At 42.2% G+C, this 15,678-nt stretch overlaps 1 protein-coding gene across 1 annotated transcript in view; it reads right to left on the reverse strand.

Annotated features, from left to right (window-relative positions):
* The window catches only part of HEMK1 (HemK methyltransferase family member 1), a 42,456-nt gene extending 27,820 nt beyond the window's left edge, over nucleotides 1-14,636 (reverse strand). Inside the window, exons 1-3 of the mRNA XM_056862243.1 lie at nucleotides 14,394-14,636; nucleotides 13,665-13,756; nucleotides 5,855-5,948 (exon numbers count right to left, since the gene is read on the reverse strand). Coding sequence (XP_056718221.1) covers nucleotides 5,855-5,948; nucleotides 13,665-13,756; nucleotides 14,394-14,636 — 429 coding nt within the window. The remainder of the gene's footprint in view (nucleotides 1-5,854; nucleotides 5,949-13,664; nucleotides 13,757-14,393) is intronic.
* Between the last annotated feature and the right edge of the window lie 1,042 nt (nucleotides 14,637-15,678).

Genomic DNA, 15,678 nt, shown 5'->3' on the forward strand with positions numbered 1-15,678 from the left:
CCAAAAGAGGCTGATAAATTTACTGAGGATGGGTGTCCTAGAATTCTTCAAAGAAATGGGACAGAGATCAGGCACAAGTCATTCCTAGAAGAAAAGGTGGGGCGATTTATTGCTACAAAAAAAAAAACTTTTGCCATGTTTACGTAAGCTTGTGTACAAAGAGAAACGTCAAATAAGGAGAGGTCTAGGGAAAAAGAGGCACCAGGAAGCATATTAATACCAGAAGAATAATTCCTGGAAGTCAAACCAAACAAGTGTTCTCTTAATTTAAAGCAGGACTGCCCTCTCGTGGCCAGGCTGGCTGTTATCCAAACACAAACAAGCAAAGCAGAAAGAGAACATGAACATGGACACATGAAGCTCCCTCATAGTGAATGAGACCATCAGTCCATCAAAATCCGTATTGTCTACTCAAACTTGCAGTGGCTCTCCAGGGTCTCAGGCAGAGATCTTTCACATCACTTACTACCTGGCCCTTTTAACTAGAGTGCTGGGGATTGAAGATGCTGGGGATTGAAACTGGGACATTTTGCATGCCAAGTAGATGCTCTAACACTGAGCCAGATAGCACCATACTGCGCAGAGAATCCCTACAAATCAACCAAATCAGCAAGCCTTTGTGAATTTTTTATGGACTAATTGATGTTAAAAGAAAGCTGGCTGCAATTCTTAGAAGTGTTTTTGCCATGGAATGTCATATATGAAATACTGGGCAAAGTATTTTGATGCTGAATTTAGAGATCTAACCAAATCATTCTTTCACAATCAAAACCACGTGCCCAAATCTGAACGGCTTCACTCCTCTTCAGCACACACTCTCAAATGGGTTCTTATGCCTGTCAACTGAAAAGCATACGTTACAGCCAACTTGTAATAAAGATGTCCCATGTAATGTCTAACAAATACAGAGGTGGCTCTGTCAGCAAAATCAGACATCTCTCCCCCCCCAAAAAAAACCTCCAGTGGTTTGCTGGACAAGAATGAACCTGAATTCCTGGGTCTTGGCTGCTCCCTCCCCTCCCCATAAGCATACAGCAAGATTTGCCTTTGCATAATCTGTGAATGGCCAATGTAGACTTTTACACCATAATGCTTTATATTTACAATTACTAAAAACAAAAAATAAGATATAAATTTCATTGGTGTTTCTTCCTCCTTGTCTAAATATGCAACTTTTTGTAATTATAATAATTAATAGCTTCATTTATAGCCTACCTTCCTCACTGAGACCCGACAAATTACAAAATATGAAAAGCCATTCAATCAGGCAGCCAAGACCTCCAATAAACAGTGTAGTAGGACTAGAACAACACATACAAAAATCAGCTTAAGGCTTGACATACTATAAGGAAGATGGGGGTTACAAAGGGAGAGAACATTGCCGTAAAAAGGGAGGTGATACATACAATAAACAGTGCAATAGACTATATTAGTATCCCTTATAGAAGAGGCCTCCTGTGCTGTTCTATTATACTACCATTCTAATCCCTTCGTAAAAATGCCCTTCAGAACATTCCTGTTCTGCACATCTTGTAAAATGATAGAAATGTGGGCGGGAGGGGGGCTTCCTGATCACCTCAAGCAGGCCATTCTACAAGGTGGGAACTGACACAAAGAATGAGCATGAACAGGCCATTACTAATCTTACCCACTTGTAGGGTAGCATCCTCAAAAGGCTTTGCTCAGATGAGAGACGCTGTCACAGTGTGGCAAAGCAGGACACGCTGCCCTGCAGGTAGGTGGGTCCAAAGACAATAAGGGCTTTCTAGGTGATAACTAGAAGCATGAATTGAACTTGGTAGTTAACTGATTACCATTGGAACAGCTGCAGAATAGATGTAACATGCATGTTCCACTTTGAGCCAGATAGTAACTGGGCTCTGGCATTCTGTATCAACTGGAGTTTCTGAGTTGGTTTAAGGACAGGCCCACGTAGAGTGCATTACGATAGTCTATTCTTGAGGTAACCATCACATGGATCCATGTGGCCAGATCAGCCAAATCCTGAGCTAAGTGAAGTTGAAAGAATGCCTTTTTTTTTTGCAGCTGCATTTAGCTTGCAACTCCAGCAATAAACCTGGACCCAGTATAACCCCTAGGTTCAGCTGACTCAAAAGCGAGAAACACAATGCTGTTTGATCCTTGTGAAGAATGAAAATGGGGAGACATGCTGAGATTACCATTTCTTTCATCATCTACACTGAAATGAAATTCTTGGTAAAATACATGCAACAGCAATCCTGTGTTGACCTCGCAGCCTGTGAACCTTTGGTGGCTAAAATAATTGCTCGGCTTATTGTGCAATAACTACAGAATTGTTGGCAGGTCTGGGAAGCCACACATTCATACAGCATTATCTTACTAGGTACTGCTAGAACACTTGAGCTCTCTCTATTCATGTTCAAGCATCTATCCCCTAGATGTCCAGCTGGGCAGCTGAAGTTAAAACCTTGTGGTTGCTGTGGACATGAAATGAATGGTGTTTTTTCCATACTTCTGTGTATCAAGAGTACAACAAACTGAACTGACAATCACTAGGTGGTCAAGCAGGCATGAAATGTGAGTAAGAGTAACTGGAATGACATTCATTTATCAAATTTCAAGTGTTCAAACTATTTTACATAACTCAGTAACTCTTACAAAATCCATGTGCAAATGAGGCCACCTAACAAATTCATGGCTGATGCAAGATTTCAACAGATTTCCAAGTTAACCTCTTAAATGTATGGTTGCAACTATGCAGTATGATGCACCCCATCTCCTATACACCAAGACTGAGAGACTATGTGAAGTAGTGATTAATGGGAGTTGGACTGAACCTAAACCTGAACCCCCCAAAATGAATCAGAGAAGTGTTTTTCCAGTGAATCAGAACAGAACTTGACTGGCAATGTTACTGTACAGATCCCCCTGACACACATGCAAAATGCATAGAAATCAGTAAGCCCAATAAAACATTTCCCCCCACTGCACTAATCTTTTTTTTTTCATTTTCTTGTTCACCAATAGGTAACAACCACTTGCATTTTGTTTCTCTGTTTGCTGGGCCTGTCCTGTAGAATGTGGCTCCTGGGTACCTATCTAACTTTATATGTTGATCTGTCTCCTCTTCTCTCATGTCAGTACTGTCATTTTAGGAATGCTTGGTGTAAATCATGAAGGTTGCCCCTTTCTGAAGGGCTGGAGCCAATGTGATATCAGTTTAAACCTTGGCTGTAATAACAGATCACATTGAACGTTCTGGATGGTACCTTGAAGCATGTGAGCAAATGGGTCTCTGCTATGAAGTGGTGTTTTTGAACCAGTTGCATGGCTGTCTTTAAAAAGAAAACCTGCTTGGACTAGTTCAGATTAAGCAGGTGGAAAGCTCTTGAAGTCGTTGTGGCTATGAATAAAAGTTTGACAGTGTCTGGTGAAATCTCAGAACCAGAGCAGTGGTATGAGCAAGATATCCAGTACCATCTGTAGCTCTTTCTCGCTATCCACAACTACAGGTATAGAGATACTGGGGGGAGGGTTACAACATTTTCTGCAAAAAATATTCTATTTTCACATTTTCCGCAGAAAATAAAATTTCCATTTTTAAAATGCACAACTAGCACAACTGCACCATGATTATCTATGTTCTAGTAGCATCCAGGCTTGTTACTGTGATGCATTGTGCATGGGGATGCCTTTGAAAACGGCTTGGAAATTGTAGTTGTTTCAAGAGTGAAGTCCGGTCTACAAATCTACATCTGCCTTTAGCACTTCAGACTTCTCTGGTTGGACAGGTGTGTGTGTGTGTTAAGTGCCGTCAAGTCGTTTCCGACTCATGGCGACCCTATGAATCAATGTCCTCCAAAGTGTCCTATCCTTAACAGCCTTGCTCAGATCTTGCAAACTGAGGGCCGTGGCTTCCTTTATAGAGTCACTCCATCTCTTCTTGGGTCTTCCTCTTTTCCTGCTGGACAGGTGCTCCCAGAAATATATGGCCCAGGAGTACAGATCCCCCTGACACACAGCTAAAATTATGTTGTAAGCTTGCTTTCATTTCTATCTCACCTTGCTTGAAAACACCTTGATATGCTGATCTTTTAAATAAAGCACCATTCTTATCACAAGTGGCTGGTGTCTTCTCGGACACCCCTTGAACCTGAAAAAGCAGAGCCTGGATGAATCAGCCTCTGAAGAAAGGCAGCTGGTATCGCCACGGTGTAGGCACCATAGTGATGTTATACCAGGGCCCTGTCCCCAAAGCCGGTGCCTTAATTTGACCCCCCCTTTACATTTAAATAAATTTAAATAACGATGCCATTGAACTGTCATGTCTTAGAACATTTACAAGTAATCAAACACAAACAACTTCCAAGAAAAGCTTTGAATCCATGGAAAGAGTAAAACGGTTTCTAAATTAGAGGCTTTATTATGCTTCTGTGAAAACAGCATAAGTTATGAGGCGTTTAATAGGGATATTATAAATGTGTTTTTAAAGGTATTTTTGTTTAATATAACAAATATAGAGAACACATATATCACATTTTAGAATGTTAGAGGTTAAATTGGGATAAAAGACATATTCCCACCCAGTGTATATACTTTTTATTCTATATAATTGAATAATAGATGTAATATTTTAATGCATTTTAATCCCCTATTGCCCCTATCCCTTTTATGTTCACTCCTTTATTCTCTTGAAAATAAAAAAAAATTATAACTAAAAAAAAAGAAATTCATGGAAAAAGTCTAAAGGGGCTTTATTAGCTCAAGGGAGGAAATTACAGCATTCCAGCCTCTGCTTACAAAACCTCTAGTGAGGCTTAATAAAATTTTATCTGTTTGACTGTAACAGGAGTCCCCAACATGGTGCCCATGGGTGCCATGATGTCCGATGACACCTTTCCTGGTGTCTGTTAAGTGTTTTTAGAAAGTGGGCAGGGCCCGATGGTCTTTTGTCAAGCAGGGCTTCGGACAGGCCATTGGATTGGCTGTGCAGATCTTAAAAAATGCTGCCCCACCTCAACCACTTCATTCAAGCACTTTCAGCTACTGGAAGAACTTTTGAAGGTTAGTTATAAAGCATTTAGTATTAACATAGGGTGGGAATGCAGCCAATTCTAGAGACTTGGGGTATACAGGTATAGGTATATAAGTGAAGAAGGGCAGAATTGCAACTACACTTGGGGCTGAAAAGAAAGTCCATTACTGCATTTCATTTAAGACCACAAAGTATGGAGGCTGGGAGTCCACTGTTCTTTTAGCAAACTCAAACACAGCATAAGACAAGCTTGGTCAGCATGAGCAGTTACTAATTAAGCAGGCATATGGGCTGAGTTAGTAATGCTGTGCTGTTTTTACCACCATTGCCTGCAGCACACAGTTGGCATTTGTTTAAAGATTGGAGGCTAGCGATGTCCCAGTTTGGCAATTTCATACCCATGATTAATGGATGCTTTGAAGGCGGGTTAGAACTGTAGATCTGTAAGGATCTCAAAAGGAGTTTATTCCCATGCCCGACAATAAGGCAGGACCCATTTTGATTAATTGCGGACCTCCGACCTGGAGGCCAATAGAGTTGTGAAACCTATGGTTTACTTTCTGTTTATTCCACACACCAGAACCACAGAGCTATAGAAAAAATATATCAATATTGTTCAAGCAAGAAAAAAACCAACTGAATCCCAAAGGTTTTACTACGGTGAAGCATTCTAGCTAAGGGTCACCCATAAGATTGCAAGATGAATAAGTAAAAAGCAATTTCCCGATTGCTGTCTCACTCTGTGCTTCCTTCAAATCACAGGGGTGAAGCTTGTGTGTCCGTACTTAACCATGCACCACACTGGAGAAGCAACTCATTTTGCTTCTCGTGGCTTACCTCTGTCTCTGGCCGGGGTATGAAAACTGGAGGTTTCATCTTGAGTGTCAAGTCCTGGAAATCCCACTCACCAAGGACATATTGGACAGGCATTCTGGATTAGGGAGAGAGAGAATTATACTGTGTAACCCACAAGATCTTATGATCACACTCGCCTTACCATCCTCCTCCTCTGCTAAAACAAGAAAAACTGTACTGGCAACATCCATTAGGGGGAAGGGAAAGATGAATAGACAGTGCTATCCTAGAGTTTGAAATTGTTATTTGATGTGAAATTAACTACTGAACAATTTAACAAATTTCCCCAATTTTTTGCACCAGAACAGCAGGCAGTCTATCAAGGAGCACACTGGAGCATCCATACATCAGGGCTCACTGACTTCTGCATTACTTGAACCCTTCCCAGATGTCCTGAGAAAGCAGTTTGCGGTCTCTCCATGTAAACTGGTCAAAGAGTAATGAAAACTAAATAAAAAGCCTGAGCATTGTATACCCTGCCCTGTAAGAAAGGCAGTATTAGTGTTCTACTATTCTTTCTTTTCTCTCTGCATTGTCACAGCATAACACATACATGCTTCCAATTGCATCTAGCATATTTATATTTATTTTTAAAATTCAGTCTGAAGACTTCTTAAAGGGCCCACAATAATCATGAAAATGACATAAAACAATTATGAGTCAGCACAAACAGCAAAATGCTTTGTAATGCTTTGTAATTTTCCTAACACATTCCAGAATAACCAAATCATTACTGATTGACCAAAGTCAAGCAGGGATGAGCCAGGTAGGCCTCCCTTAGGTGGGTTGTCATCAACTTGAAGGGGAAAAGTTCTTCCCTGTTAATAGAGGTTTAATGTGACAATATGGGCAGGTGAAGCTTTTCATAGCATGGAAGTAGCAGCATCAGCTGGTAAATAACATCCTATTATGCCTCTATTAAAGGGACAGGACACTTTTTCTTCAGGGTTTTGGCAACCCCGCCCTTGAGAGGGCATGCCATAACTGTTAAGGCGCATGTGCTCACTTGCAGAGTATTCAGTGTGGATCTTAACCATTCGGGTATGGGAAGAAGTAGTTCTCCAAACATAGTATTCTTACTTCATTTAAAGGCTTTAAAGGTCTAAACCAGCACTTTGAACTAGACTGTCAAACACAATGGTAACCAGTAGAGACAATATAAAAGAGTTGTGTACAGCAAGCACAGTAGGTATTCTAACCGGTCCAGCTATCTCAACTTAATTTCTTGCATCTTCTTATTCCATTTTCTTTTCTTACAGAAGATTCCCCGCCCCCATCTCAACCTTGAAAGTTAACACTGGCTTTGGAATACTCCCTCCAAGGAAATGTGCCTGGCACTAAGGCCACCTATTGTTTTTATAATTACGCTTGACTTTATGGTATATTTCATCATGTTCCTGTATTTCAAAGGTTTCATGGAATTGTTAGTGTTATTATTTCCTTATGAACCACCTTGGGTGATTTATAAGGAAAGACAAAATACACTGACCAAGATTAAACACTTTTGTATTCTTCCAACAGGAAAAACTTGGGCCATTAACAGAAATCCCCTTGCCCTTTGAATCACCAAATCCAGACATATGATACAATTCTGTGGTCACCTGGAGGCTTATTTCCACTGTCTATGAATCAAGGGAAATTTCCACAGCATCGGTGAACTATGCATCAGCACACAGCCACCAACCCCTTAGCCTAGAACTGGGCATCTGAACCCACACCGTCTATTTAATATGCAGAAAGAAGAATTCTGCACGGTCTCCTCCTCTGATGGTCCAGTATCAGACTCATAAGAACATAAGAAAAGCCATGCCAGATCAGACCAAGGTCCATCAAGTCCAGCAGTCTGTTCACACAGTGGCCAACCAGGTGCCTCTAGGAAGCCACAAACAAGATGACTGCAGCAGCACCATCCTGCCTGTGTTCCACAGCACCTAACATAATAGGCATGCTCCTCTAATACTAGGTATGCATCATGACTAGCATACATTTTAACTAGTAGCCATGAATGCCCCTCTCCTCCATGAACATGTCCACTCCCCTCTTAAAGCCTTCCAAGTTGGCAGCCATCACCACATCCTGGGGCAGGGAGTTCCACAATTTAACTATGCGTTGTGTGAAAAAATACTTCCTTTCATCAGTTTTGAATCTCTCACCCTCCAGCTTCAGCAGATGACCCCGCGTTCTAGTACTATGAGAGGGAGAAAAGCTTCTCCCGGTCCACTCTCTCCAAACTCGATGTAAAATATCTCCATGAGCTGTGCCTCGTGACTAGGTCACTTAGGGGCACTAACCACAACCTTGGCTTTACAGAACAGAATGCCATATGCACAATCTCAGAAATAATTCCAACACCGAAATCATAGTCAGTCAGAAGAGTCTTTTGTTTCCATAAACAAATTATATGGGAGACTGAGTGACAACTTCCCTCCATCAAGTTTCATACCTCAGACTCCACGGAAGAAGAGCAGAAAGAGGCGAGTCCTGGTCATTTGGACTCCTTCAACAGACCATATGCCAGACAGTATTTAATCTGGTTTAATTAAGATTACAAAACCTGACACAGGCTTTGCCCTTGGATATAAACAACATTTATCCCAGCCACATCACTTGTTCAAGTCATGACTCACAAAAGCCAAGGTAAGTAGCAGCTGCCTTATTTGAGTATCTTGAGGAATACAGACTGAACAAGCACAAAACCGGCACACAGGCGTTTAATATTCTAATTGTAATGTGAGAAGTCCATTTTGGGGAGCAAAAGAGTTCATCTGAAATAGTCACAAGTTGGGTCAGTTCCCATAATTTTCTAACCATTTTAGCCTGTAATCGTTACGACACTTTCTAGGGAACAAGGGCCATTAAACTAAGTGAGACTCACTCTGCATATTTTCTCAGAACAGCTTTGTGCTCATTCCTTAGGATTTACTGCAACTTTTCTTCTGACATTTAGGAGCACATTCATTACTCCACTTAGGTAACGTTCTATCTGTACTCTCCTTTGCCTGTAAACCCTGTCCATGTGACTCTTAGATATTGACATACGACTTATGGGCCTGGTTTTCGCATCTAATTTCAGTCTCCTGTGAGGAAATCTGCAGACTGTAATTAACTGTTATCCCAACACTTACTTAGGTTAATTAATACTGGTAGGGAGATCAAGGGGAAATCCTATCTGTACAATTCCTGGGTCAGATTCGTAGATATAGAACAGACTGCTCCACCTGATATCACGACTGGATGGTGCAAGTGTCCTCAGCCTGGCATTTGGACATATTAAGCAATTGTACAAATTGTGATTATGACAAGATGATCTTGGAATGCATTATCTATGGAGGCAGGCAGCTGATGCTGTGAATTACGCTTGCTTAACAGCTGAGAAACAGGCGCAGACTCTGTTCTCTTAACAGGACAGCGAAATACTCTGGACTATATATTTAGATGTTGTAACCTGAAATTGAATGATTTAGGAGCAGAAGGGTACCGGTACACCTATGAACATTACGGTTTCTTCATTATGCCATGGCTAAACTTCAAAGATAGGACATTTTGGAGGACACTGATTCATAGGGTCGCCATGAGTGAGAAGCAACTTGACGGCACTTAACGCACACACACACAAGCTTCATATACTTTGCCTTTTAGTAATTAACCTTCTGCTGTTGAAAGCAGCATCAAACCTACAACCTACCTTGATGAAGACTGCCTACCTAGCTTGATTTAATTCCTGAAGACTACTTGCCTGTTTCTGGTCACAACTGGAAATGCTGATTTGGCATATAAAACCTCAGATATTTTGGCCTCTGCCTTGCTTGAGGAGTGCCTTCTTGGGGAGTGCTTCCATCCCTGTAATCCTCACTATCTTCTACAAGCAGCTGGGGAAGTCTTGCCAGAAAGCTTCTCGTGTCAGAGCAGGGCCTTTTGTCTGGTTCTAAATCAAAGCAGCTATTGAAACTGTACCCAGAAACTGTACCCAGGATGGCAAGTGAAAGATTTTATCATTGGCATAACACATTCCAGACACCTACAGAACAATCCTAAGCTGAATTGTACCTTTCTAAGACCATTGGGGGAGGGAAGGTGGCATGGTATAGCCCGGTCTCGTCAGATCTCAGAAGCTAAGCAGGCTTGGTACCTGGAAGGGAGAGCACCAAAAAAGACTGTGCAGAAAAAGGCAATGGCAAACCACCTCTGCTTCTCACTTGCCCTTAAAGCCCCTCTTCTGCAACCTGACGGCACTTAACACACACACAAGATCATTAGGGGCAATGGATTTGAAAGAGTATAACTGGTTAGAGTTGACCTGTTAGACAATAAATGTGCTGCCATGATCTGAATAGGTTGAATTTTCCATGTGGTCATCAAACGCTGTTCCACTCAGAGCACATGACAGAAATATAATCCAGATGTTATCAGGGCATAGATACCTCTATCCAGTAAGTGCTGTATCTGGCATTCTAATCCAAGCAGGTAAAGTGTTTTGTGCCACTGATACATCTGGGGCATCAACACTAAGGGCTGGATTTAACAGCACCCCCAAATTGCCAACCTACAGCATTGCTAGTTTTTGTAGCCCATTTGTAAATACATATAAATCATTGGATGACTAAAGAGCTCTAGTATGGCAAAGAAACCCTAAAAGGAAACCAAGTTATCCAGTTTTAGGGAAACTCTATTTGCTGCAATATTTCCAAATCAGGGCATTATCGCACCATGTCTGGGAAACATGTGGAAAACACCTAAAGAGTGATCGTGCTCGAGGCGATTTGCTATTCCCCCCCCCCCGCACTTCTGCCCATTCTAACATCTCTGAGACGTCTCTGAAACGGTAGCCTTCCGAGCGCACCTCCAATGAAACAGCGCTCCCAAGAGATAAAGGGGCGTGGGGGAGCACCGCCTAATCGTGACGTCGCTTGGGTTCCCCTCCACCCCCCCTCTCATGTCAGTGCGCCTGCGTGGTATCGTCAGTGCATCCGGACATAGGGCAATGGGCTCACGGCAGGGAAACCCTAATCACAATCAATGCAGGCATTCCCCCCCCCCCCAAATAAACCAAAATGAGCCGTTCCTTGCACAGAGCTGATCACAGAGCTGCCGTCTTTGTGGGCGTTGGTGCGTCGATGTTGCATTTTATCGCTGGGACGAGCGGGACAAAGACAGGAACAGGGGAGAGCCCTGACGTGTGTGTGTGTGTGCGCGCGCACATGCGGGTGGGCGCTCTCTCTATTCCTCAGTCTCTGTGCTGTCCCCCCTCCCCTCTCTGCCGCTCGCAGCAATTTTGCTACTTTCCCAGCCCTCGCCCTCCTCTGCACAAGAACTTATGGGGGGGGGGGATTTAGTAGCAGTAAAGATTGGTGGATGCAAACGGGAGGGGAGGGGGAAGGTGGTGGGAGGAGAAAGGCTTTTCATTGGGTGTTGCGAAAAGAGGGGAGGAGAACAGAATAGCGTTTGTAATTGCACGCACTCCTTGGCTTGCCGGTTTTGAAATGACATAAGGAAATACATCGTGGTATAGGCGTTTTCGGAAAAAACAGATGTCTGCCACTTCCAAAGCATATTCAAGTTAAATTTCTTGAAACGTTTTAGTGATATTAGCATTAACTGTGGATCCAGATAAAGATTCTTTGCTGTTTGGGCCGCGTATACAACTCACAAAGATAGTCTCATGACATTTACATCTAAGGAAAACACACAGTTGTATAAAACAGATCAAAAAAATTCATTCCTTTCAGCACAAGAGGTACAAAGTAGGTTTGTCTTGTTCATTATTTGCCACACAAATAATGAACAAGAGCTGGCAGAGAAAAGCAGCAAAGGAGGTTATAAAGACAGACCAGCGTGTGATAGCCAGGTATGCAGCTTTTCTGCCTTCTGAAGTTTTAATGGGAAGCTATTTCCCTCATAAATCTGCATTATTTAAATAGTGAAAATACGCTAGTGGTTATGCCAAAGCTCAGATATGCATAATGATAATGAATGCAATACATCTGCTAATAACCCAACCTTCGATCGCCATCATTATTGTGTCATCAAACACATCATGCAAGAAACAGGTTAGGGCAAGGAGCTGTTTAAGAATAAAAAAGCTCCTCTTCTTCCCAATAGAAATCTTGTCAAGGCTCCCTTGGCACTTTCAGACATTTTCCCAGCACTCATGAAGACTAGACGCAGCATTTTTGGGTGGGGATACAATAAATCAACCCTAACATCCCATTGTCTAGCACTTTGCCAGATTCCCCAAACTGAAGAATGTAGAATACTAACATAAACCTTTGCTGCTTTCTACTTTTTAATTTTCAAAGCATAAAGAAATTTTAACACTGAGTGCAAGAACACTCATAGTGTTAAAATCAGGACTAAATTCAAACATCTAAAATTAAACAGCATTGCTACTGTACCTTGAAGTCATATTCTCCATTTGTTCCAAACCCAGTAATAATTAAAGGTACAAAATTCTTTGCATTAATCTAAAAGCAATCCCATCTCTCCTAAATAGTAACTCGTGCAGATAGTAATGGTTCTCTACACAATCCAAGATGCCCTTCATTGCAAATATTAACAGTTTGAACTAAGAAAGCTATAGATCATTTATGCATGGGAGTTTTACCTGAGGTTCATTGCGGGCTGGTCCCACTGTTGAGAATCTCTGCACCAGCAATCTCCAAACTCAAATCAAGTCCCACCCCTTTATATGCTGCTTTGTAATTGGCTTACTTCGCAGTGCTTACGGTGAGAAAAAATCCCCCCCAAACCCAATTGCCGAATAAAAAAGCATTTTAAGAACAAAAAACAGAGTAATCTGGAAGGAAGGAAGGAAGGAAGGGGGGAGGGAGGAGAGAAATCCAAGCTTCGGTTTTAAAAAGCCTTTCTTTTGCTCAGAAAGAGCCCCCAGGAAGCAGGAAGCATTTGAATCCCTGCCTCTTTACATGCTGTTTTGTGATTGGCTGTGAGAAAAACCAAGCTTTTGTGTCCAGTGCCTTGCCTTCTGCATGGAGATTTCAGCCAGCCTGCGCTCAGGGGAGAGGGAAGAGTCGGACTAACAGAGGAATGGGAAGACCTGGACATTGCGAAGGCTGGTAGCGAGGTCATTTCTAATGGACGGAAAACTCAGGCAGAACTTCAATGAACAATAGAGTCAGACGGGGGCGAACAGAAGTCCAAGTATCCATGCATAAATGACCATAGACTGGGAAGGTTTCGCCACCAACCCCAAGCATGTTTTAGTATTCAGAGGGTTGAACATTTTCCCGCTCATCTGGGATCCTGCCTTCCTGGAAATGCCTTATTATTTAAATTATTTAAAGACACTTAATTGTTGAATGGCAGCCTAGCCACTCTGCCTCTGTGTGCCACTTCAACCTCTCCCCTGGCTGTTTCTGCTACAGCCCCACCGATTTCAAAGGGATTAGCTCATGACTGAAGTGGTAAATGGACAACTAAAGCTGCTACACCACAGGGCAGTAGGTGTGGATCAGCAGCTACCTCCTGTGATAGTACATACTGGATCATATGATTTAGTGTTTCTTACCACTAAATATGTGCGGAGTAAAGTTTAGTGGTGACTAGATCCCCTTAAAGGGACTTTTGGGCTTCATACAGCTTCTCGCTCGCCAGGTTCTTTTATGATGCAGGCTTTACCAGTAACTGCAACCTGATTCAGCTATTTGCTATACCCCAGGCAATGCCGTACAAGCAACTAATCCAAAAACCCAACTTACAACTCCACTCACGGACTTACATTCTCCTGTCTTCTCCGAATTCCCTTGAGAAAGCAAAACATGCTAGCAAAAGGGCCCACCTTTGTAGCCGTTTTGCACACAGCTGCTGGACCTGCTCCTGTTGCTTTGCTGAGAGGGGAGTCGAGATGCTGCTGGCACTCAAGCTCTGGAACTGAAGAGAGCACGTGCAAATGAAAACTAAGTTCTTAAGCACTGACAACCCACAAACAAACAAAAAAACACACATTGTTATTAGCCCATCCAACTACATAAATCTATGTTTTGTAACGTGAAGCACCCTAAAAGTCTGAAACAAAAAATAAACCGTAGCCTGCTCCCATTTACAAAAACTTCCCAGCCCGTCCACCCAGAAATAATTCTTAGCACAGGTGAGTGGCTATTGCTAGCGTGGTGATTCCCTGCCTGATACATCTGTGAAAAAGCAAATTTACAAACCAGACTTCTCTACAATAGTATCTCAAGGCCAGAACTCTGAGATTAGGAAAACTAGAGCAAATGTGGGTGTTATACAGTTCTAAGAATGCTGAACACCAAGCAGCAAAACTAATTTCTAGAGTATCACTGGAATAAACTGTACCCCACTGCAACTGAAAACAGTATACCTAAAGCTGACATTCCTGATGAATTTTGATCAGAGGAGAGCAAAGTACCTTGAAGCACACAGGAAGACAGCTTCTGAAATAACTCTTGCTTACTGAAAGGAACTAAGACATATTTTACAGATGGTCTGTAGACATTAAGTATAGTCCTCTGCATGGACAGTCTCTACTTCACCCACAGCACTTAACTGTTTTTGCTCCCAGGACGTGGGAAACAATATACTCAGAAGATGCCTGTGCTTCAGGGATCTCATTTGCTTCAAACACATCTTGCCAGTGGCTGACCAGCTCAGCAGCTGTAACCAGATCGGTCTTAGAACAGGAATATTGTCTTAGCAGGTGATGACAAGGATTCAAGCGAGAACCAAGAAGTCCATGATGAGGAAGCAAATGCAAAATCTTTCTGTATAAAGAACTGACAAGAATTTCCATAGTTCCAGAAGTTGGTTCCAGTTTCCAAGGCCTCCTTTTTTGGGCTACCACCACATAATACAAGCCTCAGCTAGCAGTCTGGCCTATCAGCACATATCATCACTGCAGAACATTCTGCAGCCTTAACATTATGTACGTAGCAGAATATCAAGAGGCGATGTCCCATGTCCTTTTGCTCTTGCCCAGCATTTAGATAATTAATTCATCCTGCAATACCTACAGAAAAAGAGAGAACCAAAAACAAAGGATTCACTCACTTTCACACAGGCAAGAAATTAAATATACATTTGATTTTGATTCCACCATTCCTTCAGAAAGCAAAGTACAATGCACACAATCTCCTCCATTTTGTCCTCACATCAATGCTGTGAAGTATATTAGGCTGACTTAAAGTCATGCTGAGCTTCATGCTCGAGATAGGGATACAAACCCATGTAATACTGGAATTAGTCCAACACTGCAACCACTCATCACACTGGCTCCCAGGGAGACATTATAAACTTTGCACATATGAAGAACTAATGTTACACAACTAGAAAATACAAAAGTACACTAGACGCTCCTTAAGATGCTGATTCTAGCTATATTTCTGTGAAAGTTAAAATACTACTGAAATCACTAGGACTTGTGTCCCCATTGTATCCCAGGCTATAGGCCACTTCCCAGTCACAGATCTCCTACACAAAAGGAACTTCTGCATGCAAACCACATATATGTTAAGGGACAACTTCAGGTTTCAGATGACACTATGCACCAGTAAGCATGCTACAACTGTCTTGGCCTCTTCCATGCCATGACGGTCCACATCCTACTTACCAATCTCTCTATCATCACAGCCAGGAGGGCTTAAGTGAGTCAGGAAGTTTTTGCTGCTCCATTCTTGCCAGGCCATCTCCAACCATGAAGTAGGCAATTGCTTCAGAGGCCTATCGGGCATTCTTCAGTTTCTGGTTGGAAAGGCATCTGGAGAGAACAGAGTGTAACTTTGAAACCAGCAAGCTCAGGGCCTCTTAGATGATTTCCTATTTTTTGATGGGAGGTG

The sequence above is a fragment of the Euleptes europaea genome, chromosome 1 (assembly GCF_029931775.1).
Source record: "Euleptes europaea isolate rEulEur1 chromosome 1, rEulEur1.hap1, whole genome shotgun sequence".
NCBI lineage: Eukaryota > Metazoa > Chordata > Lepidosauria > Squamata > Sphaerodactylidae > Euleptes > Euleptes europaea.